General features: G+C 39.8%; 1 protein-coding gene across 2 annotated transcripts in view; it reads left to right on the top strand.

Moving 5' to 3' along the window:
- Positions 1 to 16,943, top strand: part of STON1 (stonin 1) — a 76,067-nt gene extending 59,124 nt beyond the window's left edge. For both annotated transcript variants that reach the window (XM_043989048.1, XM_043989049.1), the window contains exons 3-4: positions 9,413 to 9,615; positions 10,989 to 16,943. In XM_043989048.1, the coding sequence (XP_043844983.1) occupies positions 9,413 to 9,615; positions 10,989 to 11,063 (278 nt within the window). In that variant the 3' untranslated portion in view covers positions 11,064 to 16,943. The remainder of the gene's footprint in view (positions 1 to 9,412; positions 9,616 to 10,988) is intronic.
- Positions 16,944 to 25,820: the final 8,877 nt, after the last annotated feature.

The following is a 25,820-nucleotide window of genomic DNA, read 5'->3' as shown; positions in this document are numbered from 1 at the left end:
TAATGAAGTATCTTTATGGAATGCACTCTCTTATTAATATCATTATCATGCTCGTCTGCTCCACAGTTTTGCCAGTTACCTAGGACTTCTTTGCCAGAAGGCTTTTAGATATTAGCTTGCAGAAGAGAGGGAGAGCAGGATCTTAAAATATGGCATCCTCCTTCAGGTCAGTTACTAGAGAGCCCCTCCTTATGTCAATAATTCAGTATTCTGGTGTATTCCTGATGCCATGAGTATGGTATTCCCTCTATCAATTCAGGTCTCAATCCTTCTAAACTTTCTCATCATGTATGATCATTGTCCATAGTCTGGACTCCATCAATATCCACCAAATGACAACCATAATTCATTTCTATAGCACTTTAAAATGGACAAAGGCTTGTCCTTTCATTCTTTTAAATGTGCTATGAATAACATTGGTGTAGGTGAGCTGCCCAACTGTTTTGCCTTGTTTTCATTACATAATTGATCTACTTATTATTATTTTTCTGGTGGGGCAATTGGGGTTAAGTGACTTGCCCAGGATCACACAGCTAGTAAGTGTCAAGTGTCTGAGGTCAAATTTGAACTCAGGTCCTCCTGAATCCAGGGCTGGTGCTTTATCCACTGTGCCACCTAGCTCCCCCCACCTGCCATTGGTTTTTGCTGCCATATAGCACCATTGGGAGAATTTAAATGTTGAAACAATGGACTTTTGGGGCAGTGAGCAGTTTGTATCATTGAAAGCATTGTACAGTTACCAAAATTTAATACCATTCAATCTCCTGTTCAATTCTGGGTCCTAGAGTGCTTAAGGTGGAACTAGTAATGGGCTGATTTAATAGGCTGTCCATCTAATGGTATTTCATAAACTGATCAATTTAAGGTTTTTGTCTATTTTTTTCTGCATGTGGATGGTTAAACCTTTATTTTTCAAATAACCAAGGGTTTCATTGAAGGGACTTAATAATATTCTGGGCTTGATTTAATTAGTACCATTCTGTCTATTAAATAGAAGCATCTGAGAGGAATAGAGGGATATGACCCTCCACTGAGATGGAAAGTGCCCCCCCCTTCAGCTTAGTGATCTGATCTCAAGGTCTTAAAGCCCCTTAGAGCCCCCTATTTCTCTCTCTCTCTGTTTTTTCTCTAGAGAGAGGCAATAACGGGAAGCTACTATCCCTCTTTCTAAATATAGGCATATCAACTTAAAAATTGCTTCATAGGGTCTGCACCGAGACATTATGTAGATATGATAAATTGTTGCTGAAACAGGAAGTTTTTCAAAACAACCTATGGCTGAACCCTTGAGGTTGGGGCACTCTGACCCAGGAGAGAGACTTATCGCTGAACATCCCAGGAGAGAGGTTTATTGCTAAACATATAGTATTAACCTAATTACCGCATTTTGCTTAAAATAGATGTCTGTAAAGAGTATAAAAACTGCTTGGTTTCCTAACCTCCTGGTTGTCCCAGTGAGTGCAGTACACCTTTCTTTCGAAAGAAATAAAATCAATGCTTTGGCCTCCTTTCTCCTCAAGTCTCAATTACAGGGGTTGGTGGGTGTATTTCCCATCCCACTCACATCCTTCCTTCATTTGAACCCCGTATAAGACCTCTTCCATGACACTGATGAACATATGTCTTTCTTATTTTATGCTTTGCCTCAATATTGATATCAGGAAGGTAGCATGGTATAGTTAATAAGTCAATAAATATTTAATAAGCTTCTGCAGTATGCCAGGTGCTGTCCTAAGTGTTGGGGATACAAAGAGAGGCAGAAGAGTCTCTCCTCTCTAGAAGCTCACAGTCTATTCGTGAGATACAGCATACAAACAACCATATAAAAACAAGCTACATACAAGAGAAATTGGAAATAAGCAAAAGTGGGAAGGCACGAGAATTATGGGGAATGGGAGAGATTTCCCGTATAAAGTGGGATTTTTACTGGAATATGAAGAAAGCCAGGGAAGCTAAGAGGCAAAGTGAGAAGGAAGAGTAGCCTAGTCGTGGAATGTCAAATAGAGTATTTTATATTTGCTTCTGTGGTGAGAGAGAGCCATTGGAGTTTGTTGAGTATCTCTATGTGTGATGTGTGTGCGTATGGAATGTGTGTGTGTGTGTGGGGGGGTGAAAAAGGTACTTTAGAAAGAATGGTAGATTTTGTACCTATTTTTTTTTGTTTGTTTCTGTTGTTTTTTGTTGTTGTTGTTGTTGTTTATTTGTTTTGTTTTGTTTTTGCGGGGCAATGAGGGTTAAGTGACTTGCGTAGGGTCACACCGCTAGGGTCAAGTTTCTGAGGCCCAATTTGAACTCAGCTCCTCCTGAATCCAGGGCTGGTGCTTTATCCACTGTACCACCTAGCTGCCCCCCGTGATTTACTTTTTGTTTGTTTTTTTTTGGTGAGGCAATTGGGGTGAAGTGACTTGCCCAGAGTCACACAGCTAGTAAGTGTCAAGTGTCTGAGGCCAGGTTTGAATTCAGGTCCTCCTGACTCCAGGGCTGATGCTCTATCCACTGCACCACCTAGCTGCACCCATGATTTACTTTTAAATGATTTACATCAGAGCTTTTTCTGAGAGCAGATTTTGATAGGGAAAAGGAAAAGTACAAGAATACAAGGCACCTCAAGGAGATTTATGAAATGAGTATGAGGAAGCAAAAGAAGCAAAGGCAAAAAAAAAAAAAAAGAAGCAAAGGCAAATGACTGTTTTTATAATTTTTTCAGAGGCTTTACAAATAAAATATAAAATTTTCTTTACCCTTTCTTGATTCTATTTCTCTACTTCATTCCTCTCTGGTCTTCTTAGTTTCTCATATTCTATCTGTCTTATCATCTATTCCCACCAACCCCTCCCCCCTCCCACCGGTAATGTAGAGTTCTAAGATAAAGTCTGTCTAAGTGTGCTTAGCAATACTGAGACATTAAAATTGTACAGAGCAGAGTTTGGTTCAGAATGGAAGGAACGCTGAGAGTAGTTATTACTCAGGCCAAAGAGTGCCCCTTAGTGGCCACCACTGGGATAAATAATAGAGTTGTTTCTACTATTTGTGGTATTATTACTTAGAATTATGAATTTTTTTAAAAAGCAGAAAAAATTTAGGAGAACACTTTTCCCACCTTTAAAAAATTATATAGAAAAATAGAATGGAAACAATTCTTCTCCTGGATTTTTCTTTCTTTTTTCTTCTCAGACATATCTAATAATGTGTTACCAGGTCGTCAAGTTAGGTTTTGTGGACTGAATGTAAAAATAAGCAACATGTCAGAATTATTTTCACAAAAGATGTTATCAGAGCAGTACGTCATCATATTGTCTTGACTTGTGTTTAAAAAATTATTTGTTTTTTTATAAAGTATTTTAGTGTGAACAGAGAGATTCTAAAAGTTACGTAAATATCCAGGTGGGTCGGTATATAACTGAGGGTGATTGAACTACATTGAACCAGCTTGCCAGAGTCAATTATTAAAATTTCAGTGTAAGCATTGATGCCTCTGGCAAACGTTATAAATCAGGGCTTGTCTGATTGTTTTGTTGATTGTCTAGACTTAAGAAAGTGATGGGGAAAATGTTAATGATACAGATTAAATTTTAAAGCGTTCCATATATATATTTCCCCTCCACTTTCCCCTCTCCCCTCACCCCTCACCCCTCAAAAGCCAGTTGTGAGACATTTACCAACACACTCCTTAACTTACATTTTCTGGTATTTAGAATGAATTTTCATTAACATTATCCCAACACATGTTTAGGATATTTCTAGCAACAGAGAAAAATAAAAAGTAATAAATGCAGTCCAGAGACTCCATTTTCTGTAGATACTGGTTGATTTGACCAGGAGTCAGTACACTGAGGACTCATGAAAGTTGCTTGTGGTTTAGTTAAGTAACTTCCCTGCAGTCACACAACTAAATAATACATGTATGGGGCTTGGACCTGGATCCTCTTGACTCTGGGTCAGTGCTTTCTCCATGAAAACACACAATCTCTTGGACTGTGGTATGTGATAGTCTGTACTTTTAATCATGGCAGGAGTAATGGTTCGGAAATAATTTACCCTAAAAGTTTACCTGTGTTGGAGAAAAGTAAGCTTGATCTGGAAGTGCATGATACTGAGATCACTTTTAATCATCCTTTACCACCTAGAAGTGCCTGGCATTCTGGTTTGTATACATTTATTTTCATATAAAAGGAAGGGAAGAAATAATCAATGTGGTTAAACAATTATTTGGGTAACCAATAAATATGTGTTGAGTATCTACTATACGCATGACATTATGCCTCGTGGGAAATAACAGGAAAGGTAAGATACTGGTACTCCCTTGAATTGAATTGGAAAGAGAGGATTTAGTGAAAGTAATAACGTAAGGGGGTACAAGTGCCAAGAGAGTGGATTAGAGAAAAGCATCTACTATTTGGAAGGAGAAATTACTGTAGGCCAGAATAGTCACTGAGGGGGTCACAGAAGTGAGTTAGAACCAGGTCTGGAATGATAGGTAAGTTTCTTTTTGGGAGTGAGAACATTCCAGGCAATTTAAATAAGGAGTGATCTTCAAAGTTCACTTTGTTGTTGTTTTTTTAAACTTATTGATCAGATTGTCTCATTGCCCTAAATGTTTCTAATTGAATATGGAGAACTGGACGTAGAGTTTATATTCTATTGTAATTTTACCCTAGTGAAAATTTTTACATTATTAAGACTCCCCCAGTCTCTTTTTTCAGCTTATCTAGGAAAAAAAATACATTATTGCCTGACATCTGTGTTACAAGAGATTCTGGATAGTTTCTTAGCTGCCGTTCTGATATGAGTTAGAAAATAATAAATTCCCTAAAGTATTTTTGCTTATATTTGTATATTTGCATGGATATGTAGCATTATAGTTACAAATATAGTTAAGTGAAAAGTAAAGTTCAAAAACCACAAGTATTATTATTATTATTATTTTTTTTGCGGGGCAATGGGGGTTAAGTGACTTGCCCAGGGTCACGCAGCTAGCAAGAGTCAAGTATCTGAGGCCGGATTTGAACTCAGGTACTCCTGAATCCAGGGCTGGTGCTTTATCCACTGTACCACCTAGTTTCCCCCAAACACAAGTATTATAAGACATAGGTTCTATTCCTGACTCACCTACCAATTAGTTGTATGACCTCAGGAAGGTCACTCACTCAGTTTGCTGTAAAATGAGTCAGTCTCAGTGATCCCTGGGATTCCAGTTAGCTCTAACATCCTATGATTTGTGGGGTATTTGTCAGCAAAGCTGGATTAATGAATCATTCACAAATTGGATTTAGTGTGAAATCAACACTCTCGAGAAAATGGGGAATTTAAAATTTCACTAAAATAGCCTCCTCTCTTTTTTTTGGCCTTTGGTCCTAGTTCACTACAGTCACTACTGTGAGCATCCTGGAGGCAAAGGGAACTCCACAACTGGGCTTTTCACACTCCAGGCATTTTCATTGGTTGTCTCCATTCTGTGCCTGGATTTTCTCCCTCCTCAACTTCACTTCCTGCCTTTCCTGGCTTCCTTCAGAGCTCGGCTCAAATCTCATCTTCTGCAAGAAGTATTTCCCAATCCCTTTTTTTTTTTTTTTTGCGGGGCAATGGGGGTTAAGTGACTTGCCCAGGGTCACACAGCTAGTAAGTGTCAAGTGTCTGAGGTCGGATTTGAACTCAGGTCCTCCTGAATCCAGGGCCGGTGTTTTATCCACTGTACCACCTAGCTGCCCCTCCCAATCCCTCTTGATGCTGGTGCCTTCTCTCTATTGATTATCTGCAATTTAGGTACATATTATATATGTAATAAATATATACACACATTTATTATTATTATTAATTTTTTTTGCAGGGCAATGGGGGTTAAATGACTTGCCCAGGGTCACACAGCTAGTAAGTGTCAAGTGTCTGAGGCTGGATTTGAACTCAGGTCCTCCTGAATCCAGGGCTGGTGCTTTATCCACTGCACCACCTAGCTGCCCCACATACACATTTATATATATACACAACACAACATGCAAAAAACTATGTAGGGGGCAGCTAGGTGGCACAGTAGCTAAAGCACCGGCCTTGGATTCAGGAGGACCTGAGTTCAAATCCAATCTCAGACATTTGACACTTACTAACTGTGTGACCCTGGGCAAGTCACTTAACCTTCTTTGCCCTGGAAAAAAAAGAGAAAAAAACCCATATATAAACTATATCTACCATATATAAATATATTATATGACATATTTAATATATGTACAAAAATATTTTATATAAATCTATATATAAATGTTGTATACGTGTGTGTTGTTCATATCTAATTGTTTGCATTTTGTCTCCCCCATTCAACCGTGTGCTCCTTCAGGGCAGAGACTTCCCCCTGCTCTTTCTTTGTTTGTGTCTCCAGTTCTTAGCACAGTACCTGGCACATAGTAGGTGCTTAAATGCTTTTACCTAACTGACTAGTGAGGATTGTGACTAGGTCCTTTCCACTTTCATTGAGGGTAGAAGAAGAAGAAATGGGCTTAAAATGAAACAAAGGAGACTTGGGTTAGACAGAAGAGTCTTGTATTCAGATAGTTAAAATAATAGAATGAAGTTGTGGAATTTCCTTCTCTGGGAATCTTTTAAAATGAGACAGATTGTCACTTCTATGGAGTGACTTTGGTTTACTCAATGACTTTGGAAGTGAATGGTGTCCTTAGATTTCTCCCAATCTCTCACAGTGCTCTGATCAGTAATAAAATTAACTCACTTTTGTAGAAGGCATCCCAAAAGTCTTAGTGCAGTTTGAGGCTTCTGAAGCTGCTTTTTATAACTTAAAACTGCACATCAAGACTTTTGGGGATACCCTGTATTTCATTCTAAAACTCGAAAAGTATGTTTCTCCCACCATCCCTATGAAGTAGCCAATGCAAATATTTTTATCTCTATTTTAAGGACAAAAAAAATGAGGCTGAGAGGTTGTGACTTGTCTAAGGTCACATGGGCAGTAAGTGGGATCTGAACCCAAGTCTCTCTCTGCCCCGTGTCCCATACCTCCAAGTCCAGTACTCTTTCCATTAGATGCCTTGTAAATATTTGTTGCTTTATAGGTAGGTTTATCCCTTAGACTTTTCCAACTTCAGAATGCTCTGGTTCTGCCTACAAATAACAGATTATGCTATTTCAGTTATGGATCTAAAGAAACAAATACAGTCATACTCACTTTTACTTACAGTATTCCTACTATAATTGTCATTATTATTCATGTTAGTATTATTTGTAGTATTAATAGTATACAAAACACTAGAGAGATATTCATTTACAAAAGAAAGATGCAGGGAGACAGATGTGTGCTTCTGTCTTACTATCATCCTTGGGTACCAGCCTTTGTCTGGCTCTGGGAAATGAAGCCATACCTGTGGACATAATTGGTTCTATATCGTTTAGAAACAGATTCAGAGTGTGGGGTGGTGGGGATAGTGATAGGTGTGTGGGATTAGGGTCTGTGGAGTTTTATGCTGAGATAGAAGAAGCCAGAGCCTTTTCTAAATACATCCATCTGGGGCAGGACTTCTTTTCCTTCTCCTCCTTCTCCTTCTCCTCTTTCTCCTTCTCCTCCTTCTCCTTCTCCCTCTCTCTCTCCCCCTCCCCCTCCCTCTCCCCCTCCTCCTCTTTCTCCTTCTCTTTCTCCTTCTCCTCCTCCTCCTCCTTCTCCTTCTCCTCCTCTTCCTCCTTCTCCTTCTCCCCCTCCTCCTCCCCCTCTTCCTCCTCCTCCTCCCCATTCTTCTTTTTTTTTTTTTGCAGGGCAATGAGGGTTAAGTGACTTGCCCAAAGTCACACAGCTAGTAAGTGTCAAGTATCTGATGTCAGATTTGAACTCAGGTCCTCCTGAATTCAGGGCTGGTATTTTATCCACTGTGCCACCTAGCTGCCCCTTGGGGCAGGACTTCTTAACTGTTTTGTGCATCATGGACCCCCCATTGGCAGCTGGATGAAACCTATGGACTCTTTCTCAGAATATTATTTCTAAATGTATAAAATACAATAGATGGGATTTCAAAGGAAACTAATTGTAGTGAAGATAAAGATGCATTTTCCCCCATCCAAATTCATAGACCTTTCAAATTCATCCATAGAACTGTGGATTCTGGTTAAGAAACTCTGATTGGGGGGGGGAGGTGTGTGAACAGACAAGTCCTTGTCCTTTTCATTGTGCCAATCAGGCATAGGCCAGGAAAAAATTAAATACAGGGCTATTTAGTTTGGTAGAACTCTCTTGGTGTCAGGGCCTTCACTCTTGGTTTCATCTGTCATCCTGGCTATTTATATTTGTGTGTTTCCCTGTTCTCCCTCTGGGGGAGGGGACTCTCTATATATAACTGGCTGGCATCACAGGTTGTAAGGAATGACAGACAATTTGTCATTCAGGAAATAAGCCAGATCTTTTTAGACTTGGTTTAATGCCTTAAGCCACATTCTGGTGGAAACCTTTCTACAGGTAGGGCCATCTTTATCATTTCAGTGAAGCAGGAATTCCATTTTATCTAGGCTGCTGGCCTTTGCCTTTCATCCAATATATTACTTTACGTAGAGGCAGCATCCTTATTTGATATGTGTGGATGCTTTTGGTAATACAAACCAAAGATCTTTTCTAAAAAGATCAGGTCAGTCTTGATGCTGACTACTCAACATGTTTCTGACTCTGTTATATGGTATACACACACACACACACACACACACACACATGCACACATCAACATGCTTAGTCTTGGAATATAGTTTTCAATTGAAACCACAAACACTAAGGGCAAAAATATAATTCTTTACTCCATATATTTATGAGTTTTGAAAGGAGATGGGTAAGAAACTCTTCTGATAAAGAGCATTTTGGGACTGGTACCTAATTTTCTGAAATGCAATGAAATCTCATTAATTTAGACTTCACTAATTCAGTATTAGCTATTTTAACTAGAATTGGGCTAAAGTTTTTCTCTGTACAGTCTATGGAGAGAAAGTTTGTTAAGGGGAGGAATGGTGGTGTAAGCAAGATTGTAAGAATTTGTTAAATCTTGATTACAAGATGTTTTGAAGTTACTTAGCACAGTGAGACTATGCAAATGGTGTTATTTATTACAAAAGAGTCATCAATTTATTAAAAACAGACCCAGCAGGAATTCTATTTGGAAACACTTTGTTAGCAAGTTAGCTTAGTTACTTGATTGTCTGGAAAGTAACAAAGCAACCTTAAAAAAAAGTATTCTACAATATTTCCCTAACCCTGATTGACTTTCTCTCAATTAACATGAATTAATGAGATCTGACAGTTTGTTCTTAAATCACACTTATGCTGCTCTCATGTTTCTGGATCAGTTTGGCTAGCTACAGAAAGGTAAAGAATCTCTCATGCATTCCAAGGAAAGAAGGCAATTACTTTGATTAACAATTTGCTATTTGATTTCCTCAGGTCCTGATCATCCCCACAGTTTGTCATACAAACTAGAACTTGGATCAGACCAAGAAATACCTTCTGATTGGTACCCGTTTGCAACGGTTCAGTTTGTCATGCTTAACAGTTATGCTTCAAAAACAGAAATGAAGTCTATGGGCATAGAGAGTGACGTCCAGCCCCAGAAACACGTTGTTCAGAAAGCTTGTTATAATTGCCAGGTGAGTCATAAGTTCTTTCGATCCATCTGCGGGCTATAAGAACTGTGATTGAGTTTAGTTTTAAGTGCTTTATTTGAATTGCTTAAGTAGTTATAAATTTAAAAATTTTTATTTTTTTTGTGGGGCAATGGGGGTTAAGTGACTTGCCCAGGGTCACACAGCTAGCGTCAAGTGTCTGAGGCTGGATTTGAACTCAGGTACTCTTGAATCCAGGGCCAGTGCTTTATCCACTGCGCCACCTAGCTGCTTCTAAGTAGTTATAAATGTAAGGAATATTTGAGACAAAAATTATAGCCATGAATATCTGATTAGTCAGTGGTAAGTGCAGTGTGTCTATAAGAGAACACATGTTCCTTGATCAACTGAGAACCTTCCACAGGAAAGTCCTTGAAAAAATAAAGGGAGTTTCAAGAAAAAATACACATACTGTAACCAGAAATATAATATAAGCTTCTTGAGAACGTGGACTGTTTTTATTTTTGTCTTTGTATGCCCTAGCAGTTACCACTGTGTTTATGCATAGTAGGTGCTTAATAAACATTGAGTGAATGAATGCAATATTATGTTGAGATATTACCTAACCTAGCACAAGGAAGCAGATGTTCACAATTGTCAGCATCTTCTATGTAGTTTTTTTTTAAACAGACACACTTCCTCCTCTTGCCACCCACCCACCTCCCACACACACATCCATACATTGTCTTCCTTCAATTATTCAGCCAATTTAGGTAAATAATTATCTAGATAACCTCTGCCTCAAACTTATTGTGTTACCCTGAAATGTTTCAATGTGTTCATATTTCATATATGATTTTGAACCCATCTCTGAACATATTTTCATTTTCCAATAATTATTTATTAAATTTATATCTTTTGTATTTATATCACCTTTATTCCCAAATATATCCTTTTCACTACTATTTTAAAACTCACTTCTGTAACTTAAATATCAGATCTAGTTCTGCCATTTTTTTTCCCACTTTGGGGCCCATAGTACAGTTAATGTGATCATGTTATATGTTACTAGCACCGGCTCATGAGTTTATCCCATAGTATCATAAATTATCACACTTGCAGCTACAGTGATAAATCACTTATCAACATTTAAATGCGTAGTTAGTGAAACATTGCATTTATGGGTTGACTGTGAGGTGTAAGGCCCCCTCCTCAAGAGTTATATTCTGGAAGCTATTCTGTGCTTAGTATCTGTTTAGCTTATAGCACACAATGTGGCTTGTATACATCTGTAAAAAAGTCGTGGATGTCTCAGTTACTCATAAAATACACACTTATTTCCAAAATGAAGCCAAGGATTAAGAGATGTAACTATGTTCTATTTATTAACATATTCTATGTTTCATTTTAAACCACAGGTTGAAATAGAAAAGAAATGGATTAGAATTGATGGAGAAGACCCAGATAAAGCTGGAGACTGCATAACTCAGTAGAAGAAACAAGACCTGACAATGAAAAAGAGTGACCTGTTCTTCAGATATGTACTTCAGAGAAAATAACAATAAGAGGTCTCAACAAATGACTTACTATTGGATAGGAATAGATACTGAACCTCCCAGATGAGAAAATTCACTCAGCCAATACTGGTCTCCAACTACAATCACCTAGTGGGATGAAAAAGTTCCACTTTGAACATTTGTGTTATTTAAAGTACAGCAAAGAGAAAAAGGGCCATGGTTTGTGTCTTGAGAAGTCTAACATCTGAAATCCATCGCAGCCTCAATGATACCCTCAAGAGATTCAGGCCCTCAGTATTTGGATCTAAAACTATTTTCCTCTATATAAGACTTTTGCTTCTTGAAACTTCCTGGTGTTGATCCAGGTAATTGATGTGAGCTGGCAGCTAGATGACCCAAAGTAGTTGCTCCTCTAGGGTATTCAGTGTCTGACAGCTTCTGAAACATTGCTTCTCCTCCTTTAACCTGGCTATATACCTTCTTTTCCTATTGGCACCTTTGTTAGAGAATAAGGAGATGAAACCCAAACTAATCAATTTAGCTTCTTGCTAATGGCATTGGAAAAGGGCTTTGAGTGAGAGAATGTTGAAAACATAATGTAAAAAGGAGATTTGGGATATATACTGTCAAGACCTGTTATTACACTATTACTTGCTAGTCCTTTGACTTTGGGCCAATCACTTCAATCTCTTTGAGTCTCAGTTTTCATTTCTATAAACTGGGGATAATAATATCTGGAGCTCTACCACCCGGGGGATGATCGGTCATCTAGTCCAACACCCTCATTTTGCAGATAAGAAACTAAAGCCCAAAGAAGTTCAATGGCTTCTCTAGGGTCACTCATAGTAAGTGGTAGAGCTGGTATTTGAATTCAGGTCTTCTTCATCCCTGTCTGCTGTAGTCCACTACTTGGGAAGCACTCTAGCAAAATATGGCAGGATTAGGGATTTAAATGACCAGTGCCTTCCTTGGTTTGGTCTTTAGCAGAATGGAGAACTGAGAATTGACTATATTTAGAAAGTGTTTTTCCACAATTTCTAATGATTATATCTTTTAATCATTTTTGGGGGGTGGGACAATGAGGGTTAAATGACTTGTCCAGGGTCACACAGCTAGTAAGTGTCAAGTGTCTAAGGCTGGATTTGAACTCAGGTCCTCCTGAATCCAGGGCCGGTGCTTTATCCACTGGGCCACCTAGCTGCCCCCCCCCCATGATTATATCTTTATATTCTTTATTCACTTCAAGACTTGTATGGCTTCTGATATGTGCTGCAAATGTATATGACAAACTTAAGAAGTCATTCATGTGGAGAAATAGTTTATTTTGGCAAGTCAACAAGATATATGAATGACCTTTTCCTTGAAAGGATACTCCTTTCAAAATGAAATCATAACATTGTGCCCATTGTACTTCTGGGCTTTGATAACCCTGAAGCCTCATTTGAATAGTAGTTAAAATATGCAAGTGATTTCAAATGATTATTTAAAAAAATATATGAGTATTATTCTTCTAAAGTTGAAATACTAAGAATATGAACAAGTTATTAGCCTAAATTATTTTTTGAACCCTGAGATAAGCCTCAAAGTGAAGAGAAATCCAAATCATATAGCCAAATAATTATAATAATAATGATTTTCTCCGTTGGGCAAGCTAAGCATAAAGGAATTAGATGTGAAATTATGAAATTATTCTGAACTGGACACATAAGGTATTGCATGTCAATGATTCTAAAACACTAGGTAAATGATTATGATCATTGGGCATCTATTGAAAATCCCACTGCATTAGCAGATTTTATTCTGCTTCTGATTTTATACCCCTCCCCCTTCTCCCAGCACACACACATTTGAGGGAAAGGGCTGGTTTTCTAAGTGTAACTAGTCTTACATTTCTGTATAAATATCCTGAAAATGAAGTCTCTCAGGGAGACTACCCTTCACTTAGTGTTCAGTCTTAAACATTATTAAAAGCTGTTTGTCATTATCTACTAAAGTCCCCTTCTGAAGCAATAAGTGGTCTAACATTTTCCCAGAAATTTATCTGTTTGACTTAAAGTTTCTTGTGTAGATTTTATTTAATATTGTATAGCATTCATTTTAATCTATTTGCTCAATAAACCAGATTTTTTTCCTTTTCCATTTGTTGGTGGTTTGCATAAGTAAGCAATTTTTTGTTGCTTCTTTTAGTATAAAGTCATATAAAACAGTTTAATGTTGAACTACATTTGTATTAGTATTTTAAAAACTGCTCTTGATTTGATGCTTCTTTATGATTCTGTGACCTCATCGGTGTGGGTACTTTCCTCTATCAATGCAGATCAAAATCTATTCATGGCCTGCAGTTCTTATCCATGCCTTTCTATATACATCCTTTACAGTCATTACCCAACAGGCCTGAGGCCTTCCTCCAAATCACTGGATTCAAATATTTAATACTTAGAATTCGTCTTGGATGAAACAGAGGGTGAATTGTTATATGTTTCCAACTTCCCCTTTATAATCTTCCCTCCTTTCATTCTCTTTCCCACCTCTCCTTCATCCATTTCTTTTTCATCTGATGTGCCCTTCTTCTTTAACTCCATGGATCTGTTTAGCACAAAGTAATACAAGAGGGGCTCATCCTCTGAATCTTTAAGATGGTTCTAAGGAATTTCATTGGAATAATTTTTCCATTTCTTTATAAGCCTATTTTATGCCCACAAAGAACTTAGATCTTGATTCAAATGAGTTCAATGAATATTTAAACTTGGAAATAAATTCAACTAATGACTCAATTAATTGCCCCTCCCTGCTCCACAAGTTGGCAATTATCTTTGGGCATCCCACTGTCAGGGTCCTTTCCTCACAATGACAGCCTGCTTCTTTGGAGAGTCTTGAGATTCAGTGTGCAGAATATAACAAAAAGTGTAGCTAAGATCCAGCCTGAGAGTCTGTGGGAAGGCAAAGGTTGATGGCATTAACAGCGGTATGCCATGGCATAATTGTTCATTTACACATTTACGAGGATCCTTAAATATTCATTACTTAGTGTTAAATTAACATTCTGTGATAGAGAATGGGCTTCTTAGCAAAATTCTTCTGACCTTTGAAATGGCAGGAGGTCAGATGTGACACAGGGACTCAAGCAAGAAGCCAGGAAGAGTCAATTAGATTTACAAATTAGAAGTAAAATGTTATCTCCTAGGGACAAGCAAGTAAGAGATAATTGCAAAGAAACCTGATTGAGGGGAGGTGTGGTAGTGGCACACTTTGAATTCTGCTTTTCTGTCAGGTGTGATCTAAAAATGTCCCCATGATCTGTGAATTGGACTGTCTAGGATACCACCTATTAGATCATTTTAAGTCTTAGAATCAAAAGTTAATTCAGTTGTCAACATGGCCATTTTGGACAGTTGACTAGATAGCAAATGGCTGATCCTGACCTGATGTTTTTTAATAGAAATCATGGTTCTTTTAACTTTTGTCAGTAGCATGCTAAGCTATTGGGTGGCATTTCCTTGGAGCAGTTTAGAAAAGGGACGAATCTGTTACTCAAGTGCTTTGAGCTATGTGAGTACTTGGCAATAAGTTCTGCAGGGAATTCTGCCTTGGAGTGGGGTAGTAATTCTATTCAGGGTATATAACAGAGATTCCAGTAACAGGAAGCTGATGATGATTTTGAAATTGACCAGTTGTATGTGTGTAAGCAGTTTCATACACAACATGATCCATGGTGACATTGGGCAACTCTGTCCTAATCCTTGTGGGTGAAGCTTTGTGTTTTTCTCAGGGTTCAGTCAGTGTAATCAGATTATATCCAATGTTTGTTGTCCCCATGAGAAACTGGGCTCTGGGAAATCAACTAATCTTATCCAGTGGGGAAACACCAGTTGAGAGAGAGACACACACAGAGACAGACAGAGAGAGAAGGAGCAGAGAGGAAGAGACAGAAAGACAGAGAGGGAGATATTCTCTGGTGTGGTAACTATACAAGAAGTATTTGTCTTTGACAGCTGGAAAGATGAGTAAATCAGATCAACTCCATGAAAGAATAAATTGCTTGGTGATTATGAGCCTGAAAATAGTCAAGCTGATTAATTGTAAATATCTGAATTTAGTTTAGTGACTTGAAAATTTTCCCTCCTTTGTATAGGAATGAAACTTTTCATCCCTGAAAAAGAAATTTGACACTAATGGTTTTCATTTTGCTTTCTTTTAAAGCTCATGTTGATATAATAAAAATGTTCAATCATTACCTCCCTTCCTCTTTCTTGTTGAATTAATATTTTTTCCCTGAAGGCTAGTATTCTTAGTCTGTTTCTTTACAATTTGGTTCATTAGGCTATTAGACTGAAACATTTAACTCTCTGTTACTTGCATAGACCTAGTGTTTCTGGGTCTCTGTTTCCTAGGATGGCTATGCAGATGAGTTCAGAATGTCTGGCAGAATAGACAGATCCAATGTGTTTTGGTTGGCTATTTGCTGATATATACATAGACTTGGTTACCCTGTAGACAAAATAGGTTAGTTCTTAGCAGTAGTGAACACCTTGTTTAGAGGGTCCTTTTTAAAGCAGCAAAATAAAAATTGGTATAAATTCATTAAAATGAACAAATGGTTACCCTAGGATGTTCGACAGACTCTGAAAAGGAAAGAAGACTTGGAGTCATGAGGAGAGTGGGGTTGAGGTTCATTAGGATCATAGAATTTAGATCTAGAAGCTTAAAAAGATGAAGTATAACTGTCACTTTTTTTTTTAGTGAGGCAGTTGGGGTTAAGTGACTTGCCCAGGGTCACACAGCTAGTAAGTGTTAAGTGTCTGAGGCCAGATTTGAACTCAGGTCCTCCTGACTCCATGGCTGGTGCTTTATCCACTGTGCCACCTAGCTGCCCCATAACTGTCACATTTTACAGATGAAGAACCTGAGGTCCAAAGAGGAAAATCACCCATGCAAGGTCACAAATCTGCTGTGCTAACTTACTGATATTTAGCAGATGGTTTATGCACATTAAAAAGCATGAAAAAGCCAAATCACAGTTTAGTTCTCAACACCTTTTTTATTCTGTTTTCATAGATTATATTATTTATATTACTGAATGCTAACTTCAGTTATGACTAGTATTTGCCCCATATTGATTGCTCCAGATGTCTTAGCTTGGCTTAGATGAGTTGACCAATCATTCAAACAGTGCCAATTTTGTTTCGCAAAAGATGTGTTTTGCAAAAGTTTTCTTTGCTGGTCAACAGCTATAATCAGCCTGCTACCAAAGTTAAAACTGTTGAGTTGTCATTTGACAATTTATGCATAACAGTGATTAAGGAATGTGCTTTGCTCAGAATATCATTATGTACTCTGCTAAGTAAATATAACCCAGATCAAGTTTCTATTCTTTTAAGCAACCCCTCTGGGGTTACTTCCCCAACTCTCACTCAAAGGTCTGGTCCCCAGAAAATGGGCACCTCTTCCTTTAGAGTTCTAGGGCTGACCTGGAGGGGCTGGGATTTCTAAGAATGGTCACTCACAATCCCTCACTGGTATGCTTTGCCATTGACTACCAGCCAGTTGCTTCAATTGGTTTTAGCAAAGATATTTACTAAGGTGGCCTAGTAAGAACAATTGGTACAAAATATTTCCCCCAAATTCAGGGTATATTTTCCCCATACATATATAAGGTCCATAGGTACAATAGGCTCAAGTTTCCAGTATGATGTTAATGAGGTATACATGTAGAGACCATGTGTGCCCAAAGGATAAATTCCCAGCTTGTGGTTACTGAAAACTGTCCTCTCTTCATAGGGCCTTCATGAAGTTTCCCTTGGGTGTAGCTCTCTACTGCAAGGAAGGAAGGAAACAAACAGTAATTAATTATCTACTATGGGGGGCCACTAGGTGGCGCAGTGGATAAAGCACTGGCCCTGGATTCAGGAGGACCTGAGTTCAAATCTGATCTCAGACACTTGACGCTAGCTGCGTGATCCTGGGAAAGTCACTTAACCCTCATTGCCTCACAAAAAAAAAAAAAAAGAAAGAAAGAAAGAAAGAAAGAAAGAAAGAAAGAAAGAAAGAAAGAAAGAAAGAAAGAAAGAAAAGAAAAGAAAAGAAACGAAAAGAAAGAAAAAATGTTTACTATGAGCCAAGCACCTGGCTACATGCATTACACATAACAACTCATCTGAGGCTCACAATCCTAGATAGTAGGTGCTATTATGATCTCTATTTTGTAGTTGGAACTGAGTCAGAGGTTAAATGACTTGTCTGGGTCACACAGCTAGTAGGCATCTGAGGCAGGATTTGAACTTGGGCCTTCCTGACTCTAGACCTGGATAAACAGTGTACCACCTAGCTGCTTCTAGGGCTCCAAAAGCCTATACCTCTATTGAGTCTACAGCTGGCACTTATCTCTGCTCCAAAGGGTCTCACTCTCTGAAGCTGTTGCTGTTTTCAGGCGGCTGTCTTTCCACCACTTCCTCTGTCATTAGCCACTGCTGCCAGTCATCTGGGAGGCTTGGCAGGGTGAGGGTCCCTCTCAGGGCGTTGGCTGAAGCTCCTTCCCCATTAGACTGGCCGGCTGCTGGAATGCACAATTCTTTTTTTTTTTTTTTTTTTTGAGGGGCAATGGGGGTTAAGTGACTTGCCCAGGGTCACACAGCTAGTAAGTGTTAAGTGTCTGAGGCCGGATTTGAACTCAGGTACTCCTGAATCCAGGGCCGGTGCTTTAACCACTGCGCCATCTAGCTGCCCCAAAACAGTATTTTTTTTTTTTTTTTTGCGGGGCAATGGGGGTTAAGTGACTTGCCCAGGGTCACACAGCTAGTAAGTGTCAAGTGTCTGAGGCCGGATTTGAACTCAGGTACTCCTGAATCCAGGGCCGGTGCTTTATCCACTGCGCCACCTAGCTGCCCTAGAATGCACAATTCTAAACTGTCTTACTGTCCCAGACTCCTGTTGGATTCTTTTGACCAGTCATTAGATATTTCCTGTTCGGTATCATCTATCTTTATGTAATGATTAAAGGACTGTATTCCTGCTTTTGATTAATTGATTTAATTGGGTTGTCTGGGCCTTCTGTGATTATATTAAGTGGGGTCAGGATGGAGATACCTTTATAGTCATAACAAAATGTTTTATAAATTGCATATTGACTTTTTAAAAAAAGAATTAAAGATGTATTTCAAATAATCATTTTCTGTGTTTTTTTTGGCAAGGTTACTGTTGTGGCCATTATCTTAGCTATGGAATTAATTTCAATAAACAGATAATTGAATATGTCATCAAAGCATCAGCTAGTATAGCATCTTAAAATATACTGGAAGAACAAAAACTATGCCAAGCTGCAAGTGACAATGACATAGGCACACAGGATCATAGATTTAGAGCTAGAAGGGACCTCAGAGGCCATCTAGTGCAACTCCCTTATTTAATCTATCTATCTATCCATCCATTTGTTTATTTATTTGTTCATTCATCCACTCACTCATTCATTCATTTATTTGTTTAATTTTTGTGGGGGCAATGAGGGTTAAGTGACTTGCCCAGGATCACACAGCCCCTCATTTTACAAGTGAGGAAACTGAGGCACAGAGAGGCAAAGTGATTTGCCCAAGGTCACACAGGTAGTAAGTGGCAGAGCCAGGATTTGAACCCAGGTCCTCTGGCTCCAAATCCAGTGAGTGTTGTTTCAATTCTACTGTACTTTACTCTTTGGGTCTTTGGAAAGTATTTCTTCATGTTTAAAGCTTAATAGCATTGTTTTTGTTTCTATAAGACCTACAGGTTATCAGAAAATGGCATTTCAAAATTTTGTTCTTGTTGTTCAGTCGTTTCTGACTCTTTGTGATCCCATTTGGCATTTTCTTGGCAAAGATACTAAAGTGGCTTGCCATTTCCTTCTCCAGGTCATTTGACAGATGAGGAAAGAGGGGCAAACATGGTTAAATAAGTTGACTAGGGTCATACAGTCAGTAAGTACCTGAGGCCAGATTTGAACCCAGGTCTTCCCTACTCCAGACCCAACTCTCTATCTACTGCTTTCACTTTGCTGCCCCAAAGTTTAGGGTACTATATTAAATAGCTGTACACGATGTGAAAAATGGCTTCTATAGATAGAAAAGTAAACTGTCCTTGGACTAGCAGAAATGAAATCTTCACCCTCTCTGGTAACTATTATCAACTCTCATGATTAAAGTATTTTATTCCTACTTTTGATTAATTGACTTAATTGGGTTGTCATCATTTTAATATAGATGATTCCTAGATCTAGCCAGCCTCAGATTTATCCAGCCCCAGTATTCCACTTGAGCTTCAATCCCACAGCACCAATTGCCAATTTAAACTGGATGCCCTAGAGATAGTTTAAACTCAAATACATCCAAAATAAAATTCCCTTTCCCCCAAGCCGTACCCTCTTTCAACCCTCCCTATTTCTGTCTAAGACTCCATGGCCCTTTGAGTCTCTCAGACTGATAATCTAAGCAGTATTCTAGACTTACTTTCTCTCAATTCACATATCTAACCACTTGCCAAATCTTTCTCATTCTACTTCCACAACTATATGTCACACCAGACGACTCCTCTCCACTCACACAACTAACATATTAATCCAGGTCCTCATCACCTTCCATACTGATGATGGAATTGTCTCCTAATTAGTCTCCCTGCCTGCATTTTCTCACCTCTCTGGTTCATCCTATACACCTGCCAAAAAAATTTTCCTTAGGTGACATTCTGACCGAGTCATTCCCTCATTCAATCAACTACAGTGGCTCCCTATCGCCTCTGAGATAAAACATAAAGCCTTCTGTTTAGCTTTTAGAGCCTTTCTTTACCTGGACCCAAATAATCTTCCTGGCTTCTTTGGGTATTACCATACCTGGCTGCACTCTGTGACCCACCTAAAGTGGCCTTTCTTCAGTTCCTCACATAGCATACCTACTTACAATCCATGCCTTTGCCCCAGCCATTCCACATGCCTGGTATGCACTCCCTCCTTGCCTCCTCTTCATATCACCTCTCTCTTCCTTTAAGACACAGATCAAGCATCTTCCTTTATATGAGACCTTTCCTATTTCCTACCCTTCCCACTCTCACCTCTTAGTTCTTCCTTCCTTCCTTCCTTCCTTCCTTCCTTCCTTCCTTCCTTCCTTCCTTCCTTCCTTCCTTCCTTCCTTTCTTTCTTTCTTTCTTTCTTTCTTTCTTTCTTTCTTTCTTTCTTTCTTCTTTCTTTCTTTCTTTCTTTCTTTCTTTCTGTGGGGTAATGAATGCCTAATACTGTAGATACCAAAGTCTTTAATTCATATGATGCTCCAAGGATTCTTTTAGAGGAACCCAGCCTGTTTCTTAGTGATAAGTGATAGAGTGATATTCTTTGATGCACGTGATGGACACAGTTGGTGGAGCAGTGAATAAATCACTACACTTGGGGTTGGGAAGACCTGAATTCAAATCTGGCCTTAGATACTTACTAGCTGTGTGACCCTGGGAAGGTCGCTTCACCTCTAGTTGCCTCAGTTTCCTCGACTGTAAAATGGGGATAATAATAGCACCCAGGGTTGTTATGAGATTCAGCAGTTCCTGGCACACAGTAGGTTTATTCCCTTCCCAATTTCCTTGATTAATTACACATGGAAATACATACATCTATGTCTATGTGTACATGTACATGTACATGTATATGTATATGTATGTATACATATACAATCATCTTCAATTTGTGAGCTAAATGCTATGGTTATCATTTTATGGATGAGGACATTGAGACTGCAAGCGTTTAGGTGACTTAAACATACCGTGTAAATGTCTGAAGCCGCATTTGAACTCGAGTCTTCCGGACTCCAAGTCCAGCAATCTGTGCATTGTGCCCCCTGGCTTGCTTCTGTGATGAATGATTTGTCCCCACTGGGTCCTTCCAGGTTTCTCCCCTTTCCTGATCAGTGCTTGCACCTTTTTTATCCCCTCCTGGTTTAATATTTTGGCAGCCTCTTCTGCTATGGAAATTGCACGTGGGGTGGGACTTCCCATTGTTCATCTTGCCTCTTGTTCTCCCCTGAATGCCTGAGGTTTTGTTTCCCCCAGTCAAACACCCCCATGTCTGTGCCCAGGGACGTGGCAACTCTCTCTTACTGCTATTCTCATATAACTATACTTACAACACCTTCGGGGACACGGGAGAATGTAGCTGATTGTCAATGCCCCTTATCTTAGATCCCACGAATTATTTTTTCCTTATTAACATTATCTGTGAGCACACTTTAGATCTTCCTGCAGAATTGCTTTGGATTGTTATGGCCTAGAACTGACAGTTCCTTCTTGAAACAGAAGGGGGCGTCCGCGACTAGGCCTGCGGTTCCCTTAGGTTTATAGACAGCAGTATTCGAGTATGGTAGAAGAGCCTGTATTAAGATTAATAGAAGATCCCCGGGCATTTTGTAAATCATATTTAGACATTGTGGAGTATAATTAAAACTAATGCAATGAACAAACACTTAAAGTATTCCTAATTCTTAAGAGTGAGAGTGCAGCTCAATAACAATTTGGAGAAGTGCAAGGATTTAAACAGCCGGCCTCCCCCTAAATATTTATTTTTAGAGGACACTGAGGAATATTACTTTCCATTATATCAGATTTTCGATGTGGAATTTGTTATGTGTGTATGCTGGGGGCGGGGGGGGGGTGGGGATTGTGGAATGATTTATTGCTCACGTTCCACATGGATTCTTGTTAGTTTTGCCCCTTTGGAAGGGCTGTATTTGTCTGCTGCGGTGATTTCTAGGTTTATTTTCTGCAGCAATAAAGGACAGTCACACGGAAGGCCTGTTCGACCCTGGCCTGAGACAACCCCTTTTCCTGCGACAAGGACAACCCTCCGGGTTCTTGTAAAGTGTGACCGTCCAGGGTCCCAGGGCTGTAGGGGAAGGAGGGTTCTCTGGTGTGTAGCCGACATTGACCTTGGGCACGTGGTTTCATCCTCACTTTGTAGCCTCCTCCTCCTAGGTGCCGACGGACTGCCTCCCGGTCATCCGAACACATGCGCACACCTGGGCACGACACAGATGCTAACAAGCCCCTGACGCTCTTCTCACGGGGCGGGTGAACAAACACCGAAGTAACATAACAAGGGGCTCCTGGAGTGTGCTGGCTGGCCATACTTCAAAGCTTCCTCTGTCTCCCCGCTTCCTCCCAAGCTCTGTGCACCTTGCAGTATGTCCCAGCCACTTCTACAAAGACGAGAGCAGCCCCATTCCCCCTTCCTTTACTCCGTTCAATATTCTGGTTCCAGCAGCCCCTGGCAGGAGACTGGAAGCTCTCACACCTGAAGCAGGGGCTCTCAGGAGCTGTGGCTCAGTGCGGATGGGGTGGGGGGTGGGAAATCTCCAGGCAGTCCATTAAGTGATTGAATATGGGTTCTACACCGGACTCCGACCAGGGCTTAAAATGGATGCTTTGAAGAATGGTGAAGCGCTTAATAAGTCTGTCAGTCAATGCCTGGAATGCACGAGCAGGGTTACTGTGCTTCTGTTTTGGAGCAAATAAGTTTGAGTCCCCGCCTGTCTTCTTAATAGTGCATGGGGCCCAAACATCAGCCATGTGTCCCTGCTTCAACTAGGGCTAAGGCAATTGATGAAATTATGCACTCTTCACAAGTGCACATCTCCCCAAGGGATCGGATTGGTAGCTGTGGGCGATTTACATTCTTTGCTTCAAGTCGTTGGCTTGGTGAAAGCATCGGTGCTTATAATTCAGGGCTGCATTAACACTGCACCTTGTGCAAAGATTTTCGTCAGGCTCTCCAGAAGAATGAGAGGAGCCAGTCAAGGCTGATGGTGGAAAGCCTGCAAAGGGAAGAGGGACAAGTGGCCCAAGGAACAAGGCACAATGTGGGGAGGGTACTGAGCCAGTACACTGCCCTCTGACCTTTTACCCAGATGTGAGGATCAATACCTCCAAAGTGGGACAACCCATGGAATCCTTTGCATGAACCTGGAACTCACAGCTCTCAAGCAGGACTGAGGATCAAGCCATCAATGAACAATCATTTATTTATTGCTTACAATATTCTGGGTGCTATCCTAAGTTCTGGGGTTTCAAAGTGTCATGGGGGAAAAGGTAGGGGTCCTTAGGTATTCCTCTGTAAAGAATTACACTCTTTCACACAGTCCGATTAGAATTAAAATGGTATTTTATTTGGCACTAGAGAAAGTGACCAAGTGGGAAGTCAAAGACTTCACCCCTGGGGAGGAGGGCTCAGGAAACATTTTTCTTCCAGAACGGAAGGCAAAAGCTTTTATAGAGAATAGATAGGGTGTCCACCAGAAAATGGAAAGTTCCTTTTGTGTGTGTGTGGAAAGCTGGATGCTTGTCATATTCCTGAGAGTCAAGGGGGATTTTCTTGAAATGATGGTCCTGACCTTTGGGGGTTATCTCCATCTCCTAGCTCTGGTCAGGTAGTAGCCAAACCTAAGTTACTTTCCTGATATAGAATTTTGTCTCCCCATACTTCTTAGGTGTGTTGGTCCTGATATCTAGTTGGTCAATCTACAATTTAATAGTCCCTTGATTTGTTGATAAATTTGTCCTGTTATCTGATCATCTTTGGTTTTGCTTCTCACAGGAGAAACTTCTGATTTATCCTAAGCCCCATGTCACCATGATATGGAAAAGAAAACATCTGGATTTTGTCATCTGCTCTTGTCATGAGTTATTTGGATAAGGCAGATGAAATGGGAAGAGGATTGACCCTCTTACAACCTTTTCTATCAAAGGGAGGATCCATTCTGAAGGATCTGAAGTCTTTGTTTCTGAGGGGAGTTCAATAAGGCTGGTGACCTGTCTGTATTCCTAAGTGAAAGTGGGAGTCACTAGAATATCAGGAGGGGACCATCTTTAGCAAATTCAAATTTGTTTCCCTTCTATGGAATCCAAACTACAGGTCGGAGTTATGAGTCTGAAGGACTTCAATGGCAAGTTTCCTGAGAGAAAGATGGGACTCAGCAAACAAGAATTGTATCTTTTTTTTTTTGAGGAAGAGGCTATTATGAGTCCTTTATATATTTTCTTCATTTTCTTTGGGGTGAAATAAATGCTGTCCTGTATTGTTACCTTGAATGTTTGCACAAGAACTAGGGACCTTTTTATTTACATCTAATCATGAACTATATTATGAGCTCCATATTTGAATTATATTTTGACATTTTCAGAAGAAACTCCAGGTAGAGGCAAAATAAGCCAAAGAAATATGATTTTAAGTCTCCATTCTCATAACTGATGTATTGGGGATATTATCAAGAGTGGAAGGTGACCTGGCCTGAGGCACACTCAGTGGCTGCATTATGTGATGCTAGCCAACTGATTTCTACCAAAACTTAGAAAAAGGAGGAAGTGGTTACATTTAGGCTGAGTATTTCTCAATGTTGAACTTGCAGGAACTTCCTCTCCTGAGTCACTGTCCAAATTGAAGTGAAAACCCATTGATTAAACATTTCGAAAACGATATTATCTCATTTGATTCCTTCAATGACTCTGCAAGGTAAGTGCTATTATTATCTCCATTTTAAAACTGTAACCCTGGACAAATCACAATCTCTGTTTGCCTCAATTTCCTCAACTGTAAAACCTGGAAGAACAGCAATTATCTCAAAGGATTGTTGTGAGGATCAAATGAGATGTTTGTAGAGCACTTAGCACAGTGCCTGACACATGTTAGCTACTATATAAATGCTTATTCCCTCTCATCCACCCTCCACCTCTCCACCCCCCCAACACCCCCCATCCCCCAGTTAAATGTCTCCAGTTCCTTCAACTGACCCTTGTATGACATGATCTTGTGCTTCTTCACCATCCTGGTCACCCTTCTCTGGGTATTCCCCAGCTTGTCAATATTGTAGCAGGGAAAAAGGTGAAAAAATACTGGCCCTTGGATTTCCTCTATTAAAGAATTAAAATTCACACACATCCTGATTAAAGATAAAAGCAAGGTTTTTATTTGGCACAAGGGGACATGGCGGGGAGGAAAGTCTAGAATTTTAACCTCCCTGAACCAGACAGAGGACAACACTTTTATAAAGGGTAGACGGTGTGACCACCTGAAAATGGAAAGTTCCTTTTTGGGGTGGGGTGGGGAAAGCTTGGATTCTTGTCATATTCCTTAGAGTCCAGGGGGATTATTATTATTTTTTTTTTGCGGGGCAATGGGGGTTAAGTGACTTGCCCAGGGTCACACAGCTAGTGTCAAGTGTCTGAGGCAGGATTTGAACTCAGGTACTCCTGAATCCAGAGCCGGTACTTTATCTATTGAACCACCTAGCTGCCACCAGGGGGATTTAAAAAAAATGATGGTCCTGACATTTTGGGTTATCTCTGTCTCCTAGCTCAAATAGTAGATATGATTAATTGACATTACTGCTGACATGGGGGTTCAGATTATTAAAGTTTAAACTGGCCTACTAGCTGAAGGACAGACACCTTGAGAAGTAAGGGAAATATGCCTATTAGGTGTAGCTGGTGCTTGATTGGTGTTAAGGGAAAGAGATAATTCCAGAAGTCAGGACCACCACCCCATTCAAGCTTTCCCCACCCCCCAAAGGCAACTTTACATAGTCAGGTGGTAACCCCATCCATCCCCACACCATGTCTCCTCTATAAAGGCTTTGACCTCCCTCCTAGTTGGGGAGAAACGTTTCTAATTGGATCGCGTGGGAGAGGGTGTAATTCTTTAAAGAGGAATACCTAAGGATTCCCACTACCTATTTCCCCCAT

This window comes from Dromiciops gliroides, chromosome 2 (genome assembly GCF_019393635.1).
Source record: "Dromiciops gliroides isolate mDroGli1 chromosome 2, mDroGli1.pri, whole genome shotgun sequence".
Classification (NCBI taxonomy): Eukaryota; Metazoa; Chordata; class Mammalia; order Microbiotheria; family Microbiotheriidae; genus Dromiciops; species Dromiciops gliroides.
Note: the sequence above shows the minus strand (reverse complement) of the source record. Positions and strands in the feature narration are given on the sequence as shown.